General features: G+C 43.1%; 1 protein-coding gene across 10 annotated transcripts in view; it reads left to right on the forward strand.

The window, feature by feature from the left end:
* The window catches only part of KALRN (kalirin RhoGEF kinase), a 459310-nt gene that overhangs the window by 430957 nt on the left and 11817 nt on the right, over positions 1–16536 (forward strand). For 9 of the 10 annotated variants that reach the window (XM_021400212.1, XM_021400213.1, XM_021400214.1 and 6 more), the window contains 6 exons: positions 3223–3455; positions 4550–4797; positions 8024–8147; positions 9454–9513; positions 15561–15588; positions 16056–16227. In XM_021400212.1, coding sequence (XP_021255887.1) covers positions 3223–3455; positions 4550–4797; positions 8024–8147; positions 9454–9513; positions 15561–15588; positions 16056–16227 — 865 coding nt within the window. The remainder of the gene's footprint in view (positions 1–3222; positions 3456–4549; positions 4798–8023; positions 8148–9453; positions 9514–15560; positions 15589–16055; positions 16228–16536) is intronic. The other variant, XM_021400216.1, reaches the window with a different exon arrangement.

Raw genomic sequence — 16536 nt, forward strand, 5'->3', positions numbered from 1 at the left:
TGAAAATACAAAGGAATCAAATTTAATTAATAAGGAACCAGGACTAGAGGAAAAAAATTAAAATAGTATCTCTTTTTGTCTGTTGTTGGAAGCAACAAAGCGGGAATATTTCTTTGGAAGCTCCAAAATTGTTTTGTACAATTAATTTCCAAATTGTTCTGAACTATTCATTTCAAAACTTTGTTTTTAATTGAGCTTACATTAAAAAAAACATTCTATATTTAAAACCTTAATAAATGATTGCTATAGTGAAATTTGCTAGCTTGAATCAAAACGTTTTGGCTTGGCACAGTGTGTTAGCTTTTTTGATTTGGGGTGTTTTATTTTGTGGATTTTTTTGTTGCAAAATCTGAAGAGTCTCTTTCAATTCAGACCCAAACAAAACTTCTCCTTTCTTCAGTGTGGAATTTTCACAGGTTTGGGTTTTGTTTTTTAGTTTTAATTTAACATAGTTTTACTTCTCAGAAGTTAAATGGGACAAGGTTACAAAGAAAATCTGTTTGTAGTGGTTTGAAAACTATGGCTGAGTTGAGAAGACAAAGCGTGTTTCACATGATTCCAAAACTTGACGTTTGATTTTCATGGCTTGGGCCATGAAAGGGTCTTGTGCAGTCATTGCAAAATAGTTCCGTTCCATAAAGAGATTTGGTGAGATGGACAGCCTGAGTTTCCTGATTTGACTAGTGGTACCAAAACTTGCTGATGTTGTGGCAGTGCAGTTGACTTTGAACTTTTGACTTGAGGGCCAGTAATGCTTAGCTGCAGAAATTTTTTCTAAGTCTAGAAAGGACTCCACAGACACTGCTGCAGTCGTTTTGTGTCCTTTCACATCTTTCTTACATGTTTTCCTTTTAATTTATCCCCTCGTATCTTCCCAGCATTTTCTGTCCGGTGAGTCCCTTTTTCTACTGTAGCATCTTTGCAGCCCCTACGTAGCCTGTCTTCCAGCAAATAATTTGATGGGTTAGAAAGGTAATCTTCAGTATCTCTAAAGCTAGAAGTAAAAGTAGATTTATATTAAAACACAAGCTTAAGGATTTGCTTTAAACCTATAAATAAGATCCAAGAAAATGGTATTGTATCCAGTCAAGCTTGTCCAGTCTAGAACAATTTAAGTGGCTTTTAGGATGTAATCTCTTTGAGGCTGACTAATCTTTAAATATGTTCTTTAGCTTTGCAATTCATTAAAGCGGATGTTTTCTGTCTTTAAAATCATATTAAACCAACGCTGAGCCGACACTGCAGAAACTAAATAACAAGATACTCCCTGTGAGTTCTTGTTCAAGCTGTATCTCATTTTCTGATTTATTTAGGAAAGCCCTAACAAATAAGGAACCATGTGCAAAGCATAGTATCTTCACACTCAGTTCATACATCTAAAACTTGGTGCAATTGCACTGTAATATTCAAGCTTTCCATATTTTTCTTTGGAATAACAAAAGCTGCTAAGCTTATGAAACAGGCTGTGCACCAAATGATTGGCTATAGTGACTGTTGTCTCCTGCTTTTAAGAAGTGAGCTGTAAAGAAAGTATGTCTCTGATGGATGTACTTCATGTAAAAAATGCCATTGATCTGTAACTTTTTTTTATCATGTTTTATGAGTTTTTCCTGAGAGAGCAAGTACGTGGACATTGATTTTTGCCAGGAGCCTGTGAGAACATTAACAGATGTTGAACAGGAGGGTGGGAAGCCAGGCACCCCTGTCTTAGCTAACTGGAATTAGTAGCCACAATCAGACACTCAACCAAGTATCCTTTAAAAACACTGGATAGGATGAACTGTTTCAAGATAGAGATGTTCTCCTTCAGGTCTTGCTGCTAAAGACCTTGCAGCCTAATCCACTGTGTATACTAGTGAAACATTATTATTGAAATCACTGCCAAACATCTCCCTAACCTTCATCCTCCTCGGTGGCTGGTCTGCAGCAGGACCAAAGCATTTTCAGTGGCAGTTGAGGTAAGCGAGTGAAATGGGTTCTGTCTGTGGCATAAACTCCCTGCATGGGCTTTTGAGCCAGCAGTCCTTCAGATTGCTACAGGTCTCTGTTAAAACATCCGTCTTTTTGAGGAAAAAAATGATCTGGCCTCCTTAATTTGTTTTAGTCTCTTGTTCTCTAGTATCAAGTGGTTTCTTGTTGAACCAGCCCTGCCTTTCTCTGGAAGGGGAACATGTTGTGTGGTGCTGAGCCTTTCTGTTTGTCTTTCCTTTTCCTCTTGTTGGGAAAGACATTCTTTCTGTTGTGGTTCCCCGGCTGGGCTGATGCTGTGACATTGTGTCCTCCTGTCTGCCTCTTGCTAGACGAGTCTCCCTGCATTCCAGTAGGTTTAGTCTGGTGCATGTACACAGACAGCATTAACTGCCTATAAATCTGCCACTGAAGCCACATGACATGCAGAAAGCAAACCCATAGGTCTGGGGATGGGAGTCTGAGCCTAGTAAATCTGTCTTTTTCCCATTCCACATGAGTCCTAGCCCTTGTCCCTTCTCCTGCAAACTTATGACATTCTTTATTTTTTCACCATCTGACATTTTTATCCCTCCTTTTCCCAGTGTGAGCTCTATCTATGACTACAAAAGGTACTCTCTCACAAGCAGAGTCTTTTGTAAGGCTTGTGAAGCAGTTTGATGTTGCTTGCGGCTGTTTTCTGGTGAGGTTTGGGCTGCTGGGTTTAATATCATTGTACCATCTATTTTTCCTCACTTGCTGATCATCTCTGTTGATTTCTTTGAACTAAATCAGTTAATATAGAAAGTCAATAGGGAGCCAAGTTCCAGTGTATCGTATTTGAAGAGAATTTTGTAGTCAAGCTCTCATGGGAGCATATAGACGAGACTTATGGGTCTTGATCCACATTTCCCGATGATAAGCAAAAATCACTATAAATAAGCCGTGCGTCTCTTACTCAGACTTTCATTTATTTTTATTACAGGATTGTTTTTATGATATTTCATTTGTGCAGTTTCAAAGACAATGAATGCAGTTATGTATGCTGTAAATGGCAACTATTTTAGTGTGCTCTTCAGTTCACGCACAGTACAGCGCAACATGCTTGCATCCTGTCTGGCCATGAATGCACCCTGTGCTTCCATGGGTGGCATTTTATGCGCCTGTTTGTTTTGCAACTACTGTGTCTGTTCTGATTGAGTCACCCCATGCACTCTCTACATCCTTTTGCAATGTCATTGGAAACATACAGCTAATTCTTGTCCTCTTTTGCAGCGCTGCAGTCTCCCATAGAGTACCAACGCAAAGAAAGTAGCACAGCAGTGCTGAGGCCCCAGGCCGGTAGGGTCACTCAGCCCAACAGCAGACCCTATTCTTCTGTTCCAGTAGGGTCTGAGAAGCCTTTGAAGGCTACAAGCCGTAACCCATCTCTCCCACCCCTGAAGATATCTACCTCCAATGGCAGCACAGGGTATGAACAGCCTGGAGACAAGTATGAACAAACCAAGGTACGGAGCTCATCTGATAAAACATGATCTCATTGCCCGCTTCTCATACCATAGACTATCTGTGAAGTTAGCTCTAATTGTCAGCTAACCAGGTCAACAGCAATCAACAAGCTGAAGCAATGGTATGAAATGTGGTTTGAAATTGAATGCAGACTGTGAATGTTCTGGTGTTCAGGCAGTTGGCTCTTCAGCTAGAAAGCTGAGACAGAGCCTGCCCCTGGAGTGCCGAACCCAGGGTTTTTCAGGACACTGTATTTGCAGATCGGGTAAACTGAATTTCCCTTTGCAGTACTGGCAGCAGTAATACCCAAGCTTCTCTAACATCCATTAACCACCCATTCCTGAACAGGTCTACTCTGATGGTTTAAACAGTTTGGACCGCAGAGTGCCAAATGAAGGTTGTAATTCAGGTGTGTGTGCACTACACCAGACACAATTCACAGAAACCACCAAAGAGTCAGTAACAGTCCAGCTGTGTTTGGACACAGCTGTTGGCTGGTACTGACCAAAGCCTCCTTCCAGTAAGATTTATATTTATGAAATGTGTATTACTTTGGCTTCTAATGCGAGCCTTCATGGTCTTTTTGCCACATTTGGTTCCACACAGATAGTTCATCCACAATACCAGTACACAGCCAGGTACTATACCACTGGAATAGCTGTGAAATCTAATAGGAAGCAGGCAGCTGGTTTCTGTCAGAGTCATGCTAATCCTTAAAGTCCTTCTCTACCCTTACAAATTTTCATAGAATCATAGGATCATTAAGGTTGGAAAAGACCACTAAGACCACCAAGTCCAGCCACCAGCCCATCCCCACCATGCCCACTGGCCACATCCCTCAGTGCCACATCTCCACAGTTCTTGAACACCTCCAGGGACGGTGACTCCACCACCTCCCTGGGCAGCCTATGCCAGTGCCTCACCACTCCTGAAAAGAAATTGTTCTTAATATCTAACCTTAACACTATCAAGTGTTTTGTATCTTCTTCCCTGGTGCAGTTAGGCTGTAATGAAGTGCTGTGATTGCTGCCAGAAGAGGCAGGTTCCTCACTGCCACCTTCTCACCACGTTTCTGTTGTGTCAATTTTCACAGACTGATTTGGGAGGGTGCAATGGGACCTCTTCCATGGTGGTGATTAAAGATTACTATGCACTGAAAGAAGACGAGATCTGTGTGAATCAAGGAGAGGTGGTTCAGATCCTTGCTATCAACCAGCAAAACATGTTCCTGGTATACCAGCCCGCAAACGACCACTCTCCAGCTGCTGAAGGATGGATCCCTGGCAATATCTTGGCTCCCCTCACTAAATCCACCACAGATAATAGCGACGGAAGCATCAAGTAAGTGCCATGTTGGCTTCGCTGGGAGCACTATGTGGATTTTTTGAGGAAAAAAATAAAAATAAAAATAAATCCAAATGGTAGGGAGTTCCTGCTGATTTTTATCTACAGTGCTATTGGAACAAGCTGAGTGGTCAATACGCAGCGTCGGGCAGCCATGGTGGATAGCTCTGGTTCTGCTCATTTTCGTTATGTGGGGTTTTGTTTATCCTTTGGAGAGAAATAAAACCATAGTTGGTTAAAGACATATTTTGTGTTACACCATTTTACACCAACATGGACCTGCTTGGACTGGACTTATATTTATGTTGTATTAAGTTACTAATCTATATATGGGTTATAACAGCATCTGGCAAAAAATAATCAGGCCCTGTGTTGGACTGAGATTCGCTTCTCTAAGAGGAGAGATTTTGTTGTCTATGGCAATTTTCTTGTACAGCTTGTATCTTTTTCTTTTTTTTTCATTTGGTTTGTTCTTTTTTTTTCTGTTCGCAGTTCCTTTTGTAAAATATTTTTTGGTTTGCAAGACCCCCATCCAAGTACATTCCTGTATAAAGTATTTTGCACTATTTAAAAAGAAAGAAACAAACTCATATTGATGAAGTCAGGTTGTGCAATATAATGGATAGTCGCAATGTTCATCATTGTACCTGTCATGTAACTAATTTTAAATGTACTATTTTAAATATGTAAAATAAATTTTCACCATGAGCATGTTTTAATGAGGTAAAAGAACTAGTTTGACCCTTTTTTGTTTTGGTTTTATTTGATTTTTTGTTGTTATTGTTGTTGTTTTGTTTTGTTTATAACTTTTTGTTGCTTATTTAACAAATGTGTGGATATATATTTTTCTTTCTTGATTTTTAGAAATTTGTCAGTCTGAAATGCAAGAAAGTGGTTTTTTGGTATTAAATACTGAAGGTACAACCCTCTTTTCAAGTAATACCGACTGATTTCTTTTACCATCTAGAACGACTACATGGTAACGCATGATGTATGCTACAAATTCTGTTATCTTACACGAGTGCCTTGAAGCACAGAACTGAATATGAGGAAAGATTTTGTGGCAGTTTCACTAAAAATAATAATTAGAAATCTGCTAAAATTTTGGTCAAGAACAAACGGTGACTCAACCCATGAGACAGTGATCTCAGGGATACAACTGAATGCTGCTACGAATCGCATGTCAAGCCAGAGGAATTGCTCAGCACGTCTCTTGCATGTGTGCCACAGCCATTCCTGGGCTCCTCCTCTGACCAGGCTCTGCAAACATGTGCCTTTAGATTCACTCCCAGCACCAGGCTCCTGGTGAAGACTTTTGTTTCATGGCAGCTGTACAGTCAAATTCTGTGATACAGTCATAAGAATTGGGGCCAGGAAGGCCTACCAGAATTGAAAGGCACATGCATTGCATTTCTCTCTTTCTCATTGCGATGACACTTAAAGACACTTAAAATCATGTTTTCAGATTCAAACAACTAAAACAACCCTGAAACAAAAACATGCTTGACTGACTTAACACTTTAAGTCATATGGGTTAAAAATGACCTGGAGCGGGTGTTATCTTCAGCCCCATCTAGTCTGTCAGGTCACGTGGGCTCATTAGTATAAGTAATAAAACTGTTTCTTCTGTTGACAAATATTGTATGCAAAATATGTGGTAGATGCAGTAGTGCTGGCATCGTGATAGGTGAAGGTCAGGAAGTCCATCAGCCATGTCCTTGACTCAACTTAAAGGACAATATCACAGTCTTGATGTGTTGGATATCATCCCCTGCTCTGCACACCTAATTTGGACCTCCTCCAGAAATGCCCAAATATCAGGCAGCACCTACTGGCCGGGATGTGCAGGGCATGTTGGTGCTCCTTGTGCCAAAAACACAACTGCCCATGCCAGCTGTTAAAACCACACAAACACAGTAGGAACCATTTTAGTCTTATGTCAGTGCAGCCAGTTGTTGTGAGAACATTATTTTACTTTCTTAAAAATGAGCTATTGCGCAGCTTCAACCAGCTGCTGAAATACAACAAAAAAAATGCTTATGAAATGGCCGCAGCATTCTTGGGGGAACATCAGCTGTGTGGGGCATCCTTTGAGTCCTCCCTTGCTAACATACTGCGTTTTATTGGCATCGCAGGTGGTCGTTGGATTACATGCAACTTGCTTTGTAAAATGTATCAAGGTACTGTAGACATGACATGTGCCAAACATTGGGCTTAAAACATGCAAATCAAATTTGCATGACTTAAAGGTGGGCAGATGCTTTGAACCTGGATCCCAGCTCATCACACTGCTGTTTTGAAAGCTTTCTGCTTTGGACGACATAACCCTTCCCAAATCCTCCCCAACCTGCCCACTATTTAAACCAAATGAAATTCATATTGAGAAGTGTTTTATTTTTTTCTTGATTTTTTGTTGTGTCTGCTTTGACATGCAATTTCTGTTGTCAACACAGCATTGCTCTTACAAAGGGTGACGTGGTCTTTTTTTCTTTTTTCCAAGAGTAAGGTCATAGGCGCAGTAATGAGGGGTGAAAAATGTACTGCAAATCGTGCCTGCTGTGATACTAGCCAAAAAGCATGGAGTGATTGACATCCTCTCTCTCCAGATTGGCAAAATCAAATATTATACTAATTGGAAATTCTTGGTCTTGAGAGGCATAGCAGAGCTTGTCATTCTAGGGAATGACTTATCTCTTGGAAGGTTAATGATGTAGCTCCTATCTTTTGAGCTATTCATCTTCTGAGAAACATGTAGAGAAGAATACCTTGAATGTCTTAAAATTTTTAATTTGCTCTACTGTGTAATCTATTAAAACAGTTCTCGTTTATTTGCATTTGTTTGACTGCTTTAACCAACAAGACTGAGGTCTAAATTGACCTTTAATCTGTAGCAAAAATAAAAGAAATTTCTGTTTGTGGCAATGCAAGACGAAGTCCCTGAAACCAGATGACCAAGTTCTAGTTGCCTGCTTCCATCATGGGATTTTTTTTCCTGCTCCATGCATTTAAATAGCAAGTGTGGCACAACATCTGCTTTGCAGAACTGTTTGGTTTCTTTTTTAACTTCAACTCTCATTGCTCAAATAGAGATAGGCATATTGCCAGTGGCTTTCACCTTCTAGGGAACTGCAGTAATCGCAAACGTGGATGCTGGTTCCCCTTTCCAAATCCTTCCTTCCTACTATGATTTGCCATTTGATTGCTGCGTTTTTTGGTACAACAGGAAGTCATGTTCATGGCATACCCTGCGCATGAGAAAGCGGGCGGAAAAGGAGAGCAGTGGCAAAAATGAAGCCAATGGGCCACGTAAATCCAAGGATATTCTGGGGAACAAAGTCTCTGTTAAAGTGAGTAAGGCCATCTGAAAGCTGTGTGCCGCTCTCCTGCTTCCCATCCTTTTCACCCCCTATAGCATCCTCTCCTGAGAGAGGGAGGGGGCGGCAATTTGGGGTTTGTTTTTTTTTCCCCACTTCAGTTATCTTTTTTTTCTTTTTTTTTTTTTTTTTTTTTAGTATCCATTTTAGCAGGATTTTTGCATGCAAGATAAAATGCAGCCTTTGTTTTACGTTTTCTTTTTCCTGGCATCCCTCATGCAAGTAAGTAATCTTCATTAAACAACAACCAAAAAAAGCTATATATTAGGTTAAATAACTGCTTTTAACATTGGGAAAACAGTGTCTGATTTTCCTCTGATCCATCCCTATCTGCAGCACCATTGGAGCAGCTGCAGCAGTGAGAAAGCCAACGGGGTGAAATGATGGCCTTATTAACACTGACGAGTTTTCCTTAGGCCAAAATTTCCCCACAGCTTACAATAAGGGGTTCTCAACCTTGAGATATTTAAGATATTTGCTCAGAGGAGATGGTCTCAATGACCTTTTTATTTCCCTATTATCAGACAGGGAAGAGATGCTGACTGGATCTTGCCAGGAGAGGGTTTTGTGTGTGTGTCTGTGTGTGTCCGTGTCTGTCTCTCTCTTTGAGATCTCCCAGTAGGGAAAAGGTTCAGAATGGTGGGGTTAAGTTCCATCTTCTGCTCTGGGTACCTGACTACTGTGCTCCAACTCAGAGGATCCGTCCCTATAACCTGACCATGAGGCCTGCTCGGGACTAATGTGGGGGCCTTCCCTCCCAACAGAGGCAAGCAAACGCTTGTTGTGGTTTTGACACAACCAAAGCCCAGCCTTGATTCAGGAAAGCACTTGAGCATGTACTATGGATCCACCCCCTTCCAGGAGAGCCCGTGATTAAGTGTTTTCCTTTCTGGAGGCTTTCTGTCACGCCTGCCTAGTGAAACAGAGATGGCATGTGCAAAGGCCGCTACAGGCCACCCGCCCCTCGCACCCAGGGCCGGCCTCAGGGCAGCAGTAGCTGCAGCATGGTGGTCACGGTGCTTCTTCTGCTGCTTCCCTGCTGCTGTGCTGCCAGAACGGCCTGCAGCATCACTGCCTCTTCTTTGCCAAAGCATGTCTTCGCCTTTGCTTTCCTTGTTTTGTTGGTTTGGTTTTGTTTGGAGTTGGGTTTTTTCTTTGGAACATTTTCTGTCCTGTTACCCATTCCCATGCTCACAACCCCTGTGCTGCTCTGCCCTGTCTAACCAATCTCTCCTCTAACCTCTTGTTCTCTTTCTTCCTCTTCATGCTGCCAAACAAGGAGACAAACAGCTCAGAGGAATCAGAGTGTGATGACCTTGACCCCAATACTAGCATGGAGGTAGAGACAATCATCCTTGTCATTATTTTTTCCATTAACGTGTGCCTGTTTTGAAATGCCTTTGCTGAAAGGATAGCTGGTGGGTCTGCGTCGCTCATGGACATACCTGCCAATTAAGTACGAGTCACACAGAGCACCAGTTCTGGTTTTACCAGGTGGTGAACTGGAGTTTGGGCCACCTTTGTGATAGCAGCAATGGAGGAAGTTGAGGAACTAGTTCCTGCTGAGCTGGAAGCTGCCCCCAGTCACTGCTTCCCACCCATGACCTCGTTCAATGCAATGATTGTGCTTGCGTGTCAACTACCAAGAAATGTAGCAGCTTTCTACATTAAAAACACTTGTCCTGACAGCGCGTGCTTAGCTGCTAGTCAGACCTGTGTTGTGAATTACTGGAGCAAATGTTGTTGCACCACAGCAGGTGCTTTAAATCATCTAGATCAGAAAAGACAAAGTTTATTTTTTCTCCTAGCAGGTGATGTCATTAAATAGTGGGAAACTGCATTTCTGAAAGGGTTTAATAAAATTAGTTGCTTTAATGTACTTGTATTATAGACAAGACTAATACAGCTAAGGTTACTCAGATTGTGATGTGTTACACTACTTTTTCCAGTGTGAAGCCATCGATTCTAGTGGAGTGACCAAGATACACCATACTGAGAGCCAGAAGGAGCTTAAATTCACTAGAGCTATTTATCTGGTTCTTCTCGATATCTAGCAGAGCCCATTTTTCTGTATATAGTGACTGCACTAAGCACTTGTGTACGTTGTACCAAGGCTGAAAGGCAAGGAAAAGGTTCTGTGAGACCTTTGTGATTTTATAGAGGTAGTAGGGCAAGTCATTGGCAAACAGGGATATCACATCTGCAGGATGCTCTTAGCCAGACTGTACTACAAACATCCCACAGAAGGAAGCTGATCTTCCTCCTGGAGGGGGGATAGAAAAGTTTTGGGATGCATCACCGAAGCTTTTAACCTGAAGGCTCTCTGCTATTTTAATTGTGTTTGTGTCAATAAATACATCTTTGAGAAGGGGATGTGTACTAAAGGAAAGCCTTTGGCCCAGCTGCCATACTTGAGGCTGAACGGTGCTTACCACTAATGCTGCATTATTCTCAGGAGTGTCTTTGTGTTTTCAGAGAGTGTTTTGCCAATCACAGGTAACAACTGGAAGCATATGTTATTTGTTATGAGGCAGTGTCCATTTTCTGCGCATAAACCTGTTTAAGGTTTAGGTTGTTCAGAATTGCCCTGTGGAACAAAAAAAAATCAGCTAAGATAGAGGGGTGATACACAGAGCTGGGTGAGGATCACTGTTCCTTTTGCAGAGGATTTCCGTGTTTTGACTATGCTCAATAATAGGAAAAGCTCACACGACTTAAAATTGCCAGTGGAGGGTACCTAGGACCTCACGCTGTTTGCGTGCAGTCAGCTCTCCATACTCTGCACCTGGCTCAGCTCGTGACACTTCTATGGACTGCAGGAATGCTGATGGAGAGCTGTGTCCTTGCCCAACCACCACCGTTCAGAGGTGCACGCAGCCCTGCCCTGGTCATGAAGGCGTTGGTAGCTATTACTGCAGCCTTGGGTGGGTCGCCCAGCCTCTTCTTACAGGGCCATCACCCTTAACATGCTGATGTCTTCCTGTCATACATGAGAACACGCACCTGGTGCCAGAATAGAGACCTATCTCTAAATGCAAAGCAGCCATTAATTAATTCCTTGGAAATATCAGTACATTTTCCCTCCAGCCTATTCCCTGTGCGAGAAGCCAGAAAGCTGGTCATTATGTCTGTGAAGTCCCTTTCACTTCCACCTTTACTTGCTATTTATAAAACATTTCTGTTCAGTAGATTCTGGTTGTTGAAGCACTTTGTTTTGTTTGAAGGGGAAATACAGAAAGAAAGAAACATGGAGAACACGCATAGTGAGACTGGGAAGCTGAAACTGAGTGGCTGTTTTCAAAGCACTAAAATGCTGTTGCTGTATTTTTGCCTACACAGGGATGTGCTGGCCCTGGAGAACTTTCCATTCATTGTAATTTGGAATAGGAGCTGTGTCTCTGGGTGGCTGCTTCTTTTCTCTCAGTTTATCAGTATGCAATGAAAACAAATATGAATGGAAATGAAATATAGTTTCTATTGTTTCAGAAAACAGAAGGTACAAGCTGACCTGCTGGGCACGTGGAGTGTAGGAGCAGATGCTCATGGAGCATCTGTAGCCTTGTGAGGGATAGCAGTAACCTATAATTAAAGCAGATCAAACAGTCTCTTTGCACGTCTGCAGCTAATTGCACAGGGACAGACAGTTCCTCTTCTGAGAAGAAGGTGCATGCCCCTGTGAATCAGCCTGCAGCTCCACACCCACGGCTGGGGTCCTGGACACTGATGTGACTGTCACACAGCTCTGTGTCGTAACACCACAGTGCAGTTTCGATATTGCTGGGGAGGTCATAAGCCACCTCTCCAGGTCCCATTAAGCTCTCTCTCTGCTCGGAGCAGCCATGCTCCTGTCCTGCTGCCCTTACAGGGCAGGGATGCTGAGACAGAGGGTGGGTGGCTCATTAGATGCCAAGTCAGCTGGAAGCACAGCTGCTGCAGTTCAGCTTTTGAAAGAGGAAGAAGTGATCCGCTTCGTCTGCAGGTAGATGGTAGAGTGTTATATAACTTAGTGCCTGGAACACACAGTAGCCTTCAAAACCAGAGGAACACCATGGCTGGCAGCTCTGCAGCAAAAGCCTGACCTGGGGAAGAGGATGGATGCACATGCCACTCAATGATGTTTGAAAATACATGGCAGTCAGGCGAAGTCCCTGGTGGCTGGAAATAAGGTAATGCCATGCCTGTTTTTAAGAGAGGTGGAAAGGCCGATTCGGGAAACTACCAGCCTGTTAGCCTCACCTCATGGAGCAGATCCTCCTGGAAGCTATGCTAAGGCATATGAGAGAGGGGGAGGTGATACGGGATAACCAGCATGGCTTCACCATGGGCAAATTCTGCCTGACCAATCTAGTGGCTTTCTGTGATGGTGTAACTACATCAGTGGTTAAAGAAAGAGCCACTTGATGTCAACTACCTGGACTTAATACGGCCTTTGACACAGTCCTCCTGTTCATCGCAGGGAGTTGCACCAGGTGATCTTCAAAGGTCCCTTCCTACTCAAACCTGTGATTCCGTGTGACACAGTCAACATTTCTCATGTCAGTCTCAAAGACAGCTGAGCCCATCCGTGCAGATGGATGGCTCCCCACCAAAGGGGCAGAAAGGCCTGATGCCATTCATTTCATCAAACATTTCATCAGATACCGTTCTCTCTACTTAAGTTACCTTTCCCTTTGGTGGCATCTACCCACATGTAGGATAATCCTTATTCGCTCTACTTGTCAAGAAATTTCTCCTGTGAGTTTTTTTCACGGAGGGGAAGCTTGTGTCTTTCCAAAATCCCCACAGTAAAAGTTGACCGAGTCAGGGAGAGGCTAATAGATCTTTTCCTACAAATTGCAGTTGGTTTAATTCTTCTATAGCTCATTTCATTTTTGTTTCCCGAGTCATTAATTTGGCTTATTTTTTTTAAGAGAAGGAAAATAGTGTATGCTGCTGACTGCTACCAGCATGAGCAAATGAGTCAATATTTTATTTTAACTCGGTGAACAAGAGGTGCTGTGAAGTGTTTACAAAAGGCTGAGCTGCTTGCCTTGGAGTAAACATGCCCTCTGCTGTTTAGCTGAAGCATGGATCTTGTTATGAAGGGCTTGGTTGGCAGCCCAGCCTTACAGCTCAGGAAATGTGGGGAAAAAATATGTGATGTATTCGATAGTTTCAGTAGTATTTGGCATCCTCTTGCCAAAAGGCTTTAGTTATGTCTAAGCTTACAGGAGGTGAAAGCTGAGATATGGCTTTGGGGTGTCTTTAGGCAGCATTTTATCAGTTAACAGCTGAAGTTTTATCAAAGGAAATGTAAATATTACCCTGAGGCTCTTCCAGTGTCATCTAAGAGCAGTAATTTTTCTTCTATGATATTCCATTGTTAAGGCAATGGAAAAAAGCATTGGTAAGGCAATTATTATAATTGGTCATGCCTTGGAAATTATTTAAAATGTAGCATTATTTATTTATAGATATATCTGTAAATTATACAACACTGTAGCTGTATCATCTAATGGATACTTTAGAGCTATGAAATTAATATAAAGTTTTAGGAGCATTTATTTATCCCAGCCTCTAATCCTACCAGGACAGAACTCAGTGAATAATAAGGGAATTTAGTGCATGCTGCAGGGAAGGCAGGAGAGAGCTACGGGAGATGTATGTATGTTCCAGAAATGAAGATTTATGTGCAAATGAACTGATGCCTCAGGTTACTAATCTAATAAATGGATGGTCTCATTTAGGGAGAAGTGGCAAGTGATGGCTTTTAGATGAAAATCTCTATCCAGAGCGACTGCTTTTTCTTCCTTTGTAGTGCCATGTGAGTGCTGTAACTTAATCAGGAGTGCTGTCTCCCCCTTTCCCTTCGCACAGGTGGGGAGATGTTTTGCTTCATCCAGTGCCCTCTTATACTGTGCTGTCTTCTTGCCCACTGGTCCCCACTGAGCAACAGTTGCAGGAGAAAGGCTGACAGCAGGGTGATAGATGGGACACAAAAGGCCATCAATGTGCTGGTTGTCCTCTCTAGGGATGCAGAGGGGGGTGGGCGCCTTCCAGGATGCTGGGAGTGAAATGTTTGAAATCTCAATGCTCAATGAAAAGTATATTTCCATGGAAAATAATGCCTCTGTGTGAGCAACAAGTCCAGGTTGTGCCATATTGTTCTGGTGCTGAGGGGGTGAACGAAGCCAGAGGTCTCGGTGCTGGTACCAGAGGTTATCCTAGGGCTATGAAAAGGGGCTGTGAAGCTGAAACAGATCTGAATGTACTCAAGTGCCTCCTGGATGTCACCCCGAGCCACTCACTTTGGAAAACAATTTTTAACTCCCCCCAAATAAACATGCATCTTGAAGATGTATCTACATGTTTGAAGGCTTGTTGCTTCTGCTTTGTGGCCTGTTTTCTGGCCCACTGCAATAACTCCCATCAGTTTTCGCAGACCATGAATTAGGTCACTGCTTCACTGGCATCTTCCAAAACTGCTCCGGAATAGATAGTAACAAAGAAATTTGAGGTGAGATAAACCACAGTGGTATCTATGCTGCTTGATATTTATTAAGTTGACTTTAAATAACCAGGTATTATTAGGTAATTAAACCTGTTAATGAGGCTAAAACTAAGCTAAAACTTAAACTATGGTATACCATTATGGAGTTAGATAGCAGAGAGTAGAGTTGCATGTGAGAATGTAATTGACATATATAGGCCATGGCGAAATGTTAGTTTTTCAAGTCTTTGCCAACTTGATCAGTTAACTAGTTAGACAAAATAGCTGAGTCATCCAATCCTACGTGCCGATTACAAAGTTTCCAGCAACCCTTTGACCCAAGTGACGTTTTACTCACAATAGACCGTGGGATGTTGCAGGACTGATATGAAAAGAGGCTTGCATTTTTGTTTTAGCCCTTTACCTTTTTTTTTTTTCCCCCCCCCAAAGCTGAGCAGGAGCTCCCCAGAGCTGGTTAGTGGCTAACGCGCAGGTGAGGTGCCCAGGTGCATGGTGCTGCAGGTGGGTCTGGAGCTGGGCACACGGGGCACGAACCACATCCAGGTAGAAAGCAGTCAATGGCTTGAGCATCACCTAAGCAAAGAGAAAGCACGATCCACCTCCCTCAGCCCTACTGTTGTGCCTGCTACTTGTGATGCAGCTGACACGAAGTATGCCTTACAGCCTTACAAAAACTGTAGCTCTTGTAGTCTTTTCCAACCATGCACTGGCTTGTTCAGTTGTCACCAGAGCTTGCTGTGTTTGCCAGTTGTTGGAGACTGCTCGTACCCACTGGTCAGTGTGTCTGCAGTTCTGGTCAGCCTCACCATGTTACCTTGTGAAACCAAGACGTCTCTTTGTAATGGTCCAGAAAAATAATGATTTCTTTATATGTCTTATTTCTTTGTATTTTTCAGATAATCAACCCCAATTTCATTCAAGAAGGTGAGTTAAAGACAGCTGTGCACTGACTTGCCTGGAGGGTTGAGCCAGCAGCTGGGATCTATTACCAGGGAGCCTCATGCTTCCCCCACGTCAGCAGTCACAGTGAAGGCAGCTCTTCATCACTGGGCAGGGAAAGTGGTCCCTGCTTACTGGTGGGCTCAGAGAGTCTGAAATGATGCACTGTCCCCAAACCTGCCCCTCCAACACGCACACCTGTACCCAGCCTTGCTGTCCTGACAGAGCTGAGACCCAGCACAGCCTGTCCCTGTTGCCTCCCTCCCTGAAGGTAGAGTTTTGGTAACAACTCCAGGATGCTCAGTTTGGGAGCCAGATTTACAGAACTAAACCCTTACACATCACCCTCCTAAAAAACCTCCCACAACTGGTCCCATAATGCATTCTCCAGAGTTAGGGGGAGAACATCCTCTCCTGTACATTAAAAGGTGTTCCCCCATGTTTTTCTCCAGTGGCTCCAGAGTTTCTTGTGCCGCTGGTGGATATCACCTGCCTGCTTGGCGACACGGTGATGCTGCAGTGCAAAGTCTGCGGCCGGCCCAAACCGACAATAACCTGGAAAGGACCGGATCAAAACATTCTTGACAATGATAACAGCACGGCCACGTACACGGTGTCATCCTGGTAAGGTCCTGCCCCTGGATTCCGACAAATGACGATCATGCTGCCCTCAAATATGATAGCCAGGAGACAAAGATGCAATTAATTGGGGCTGACATGGTGTGTTGGCACATCACTGGGCTACATGTCAGCTAGAAAGGGTCAAACTACAGAGCTCAGGTATCTCTGTAGTTTCCCAAGCTCATGTAGGGCATCTCCACCAAGTGCACGGTTGGCAGAGCTGAGCTTTCTCTGTTGTGCTATGCCTCAGGAGGGCAAGGCCTCTGAGCCTGTAGCAAGCCAGAAGCAATTAATGTTTTCAACATATTGGTG

The sequence above is a fragment of the Numida meleagris genome, chromosome 5, assembly GCF_002078875.1.
Source record: "Numida meleagris isolate 19003 breed g44 Domestic line chromosome 5, NumMel1.0, whole genome shotgun sequence".
NCBI classification, from domain to species: domain Eukaryota; kingdom Metazoa; phylum Chordata; class Aves; order Galliformes; family Numididae; genus Numida; species Numida meleagris.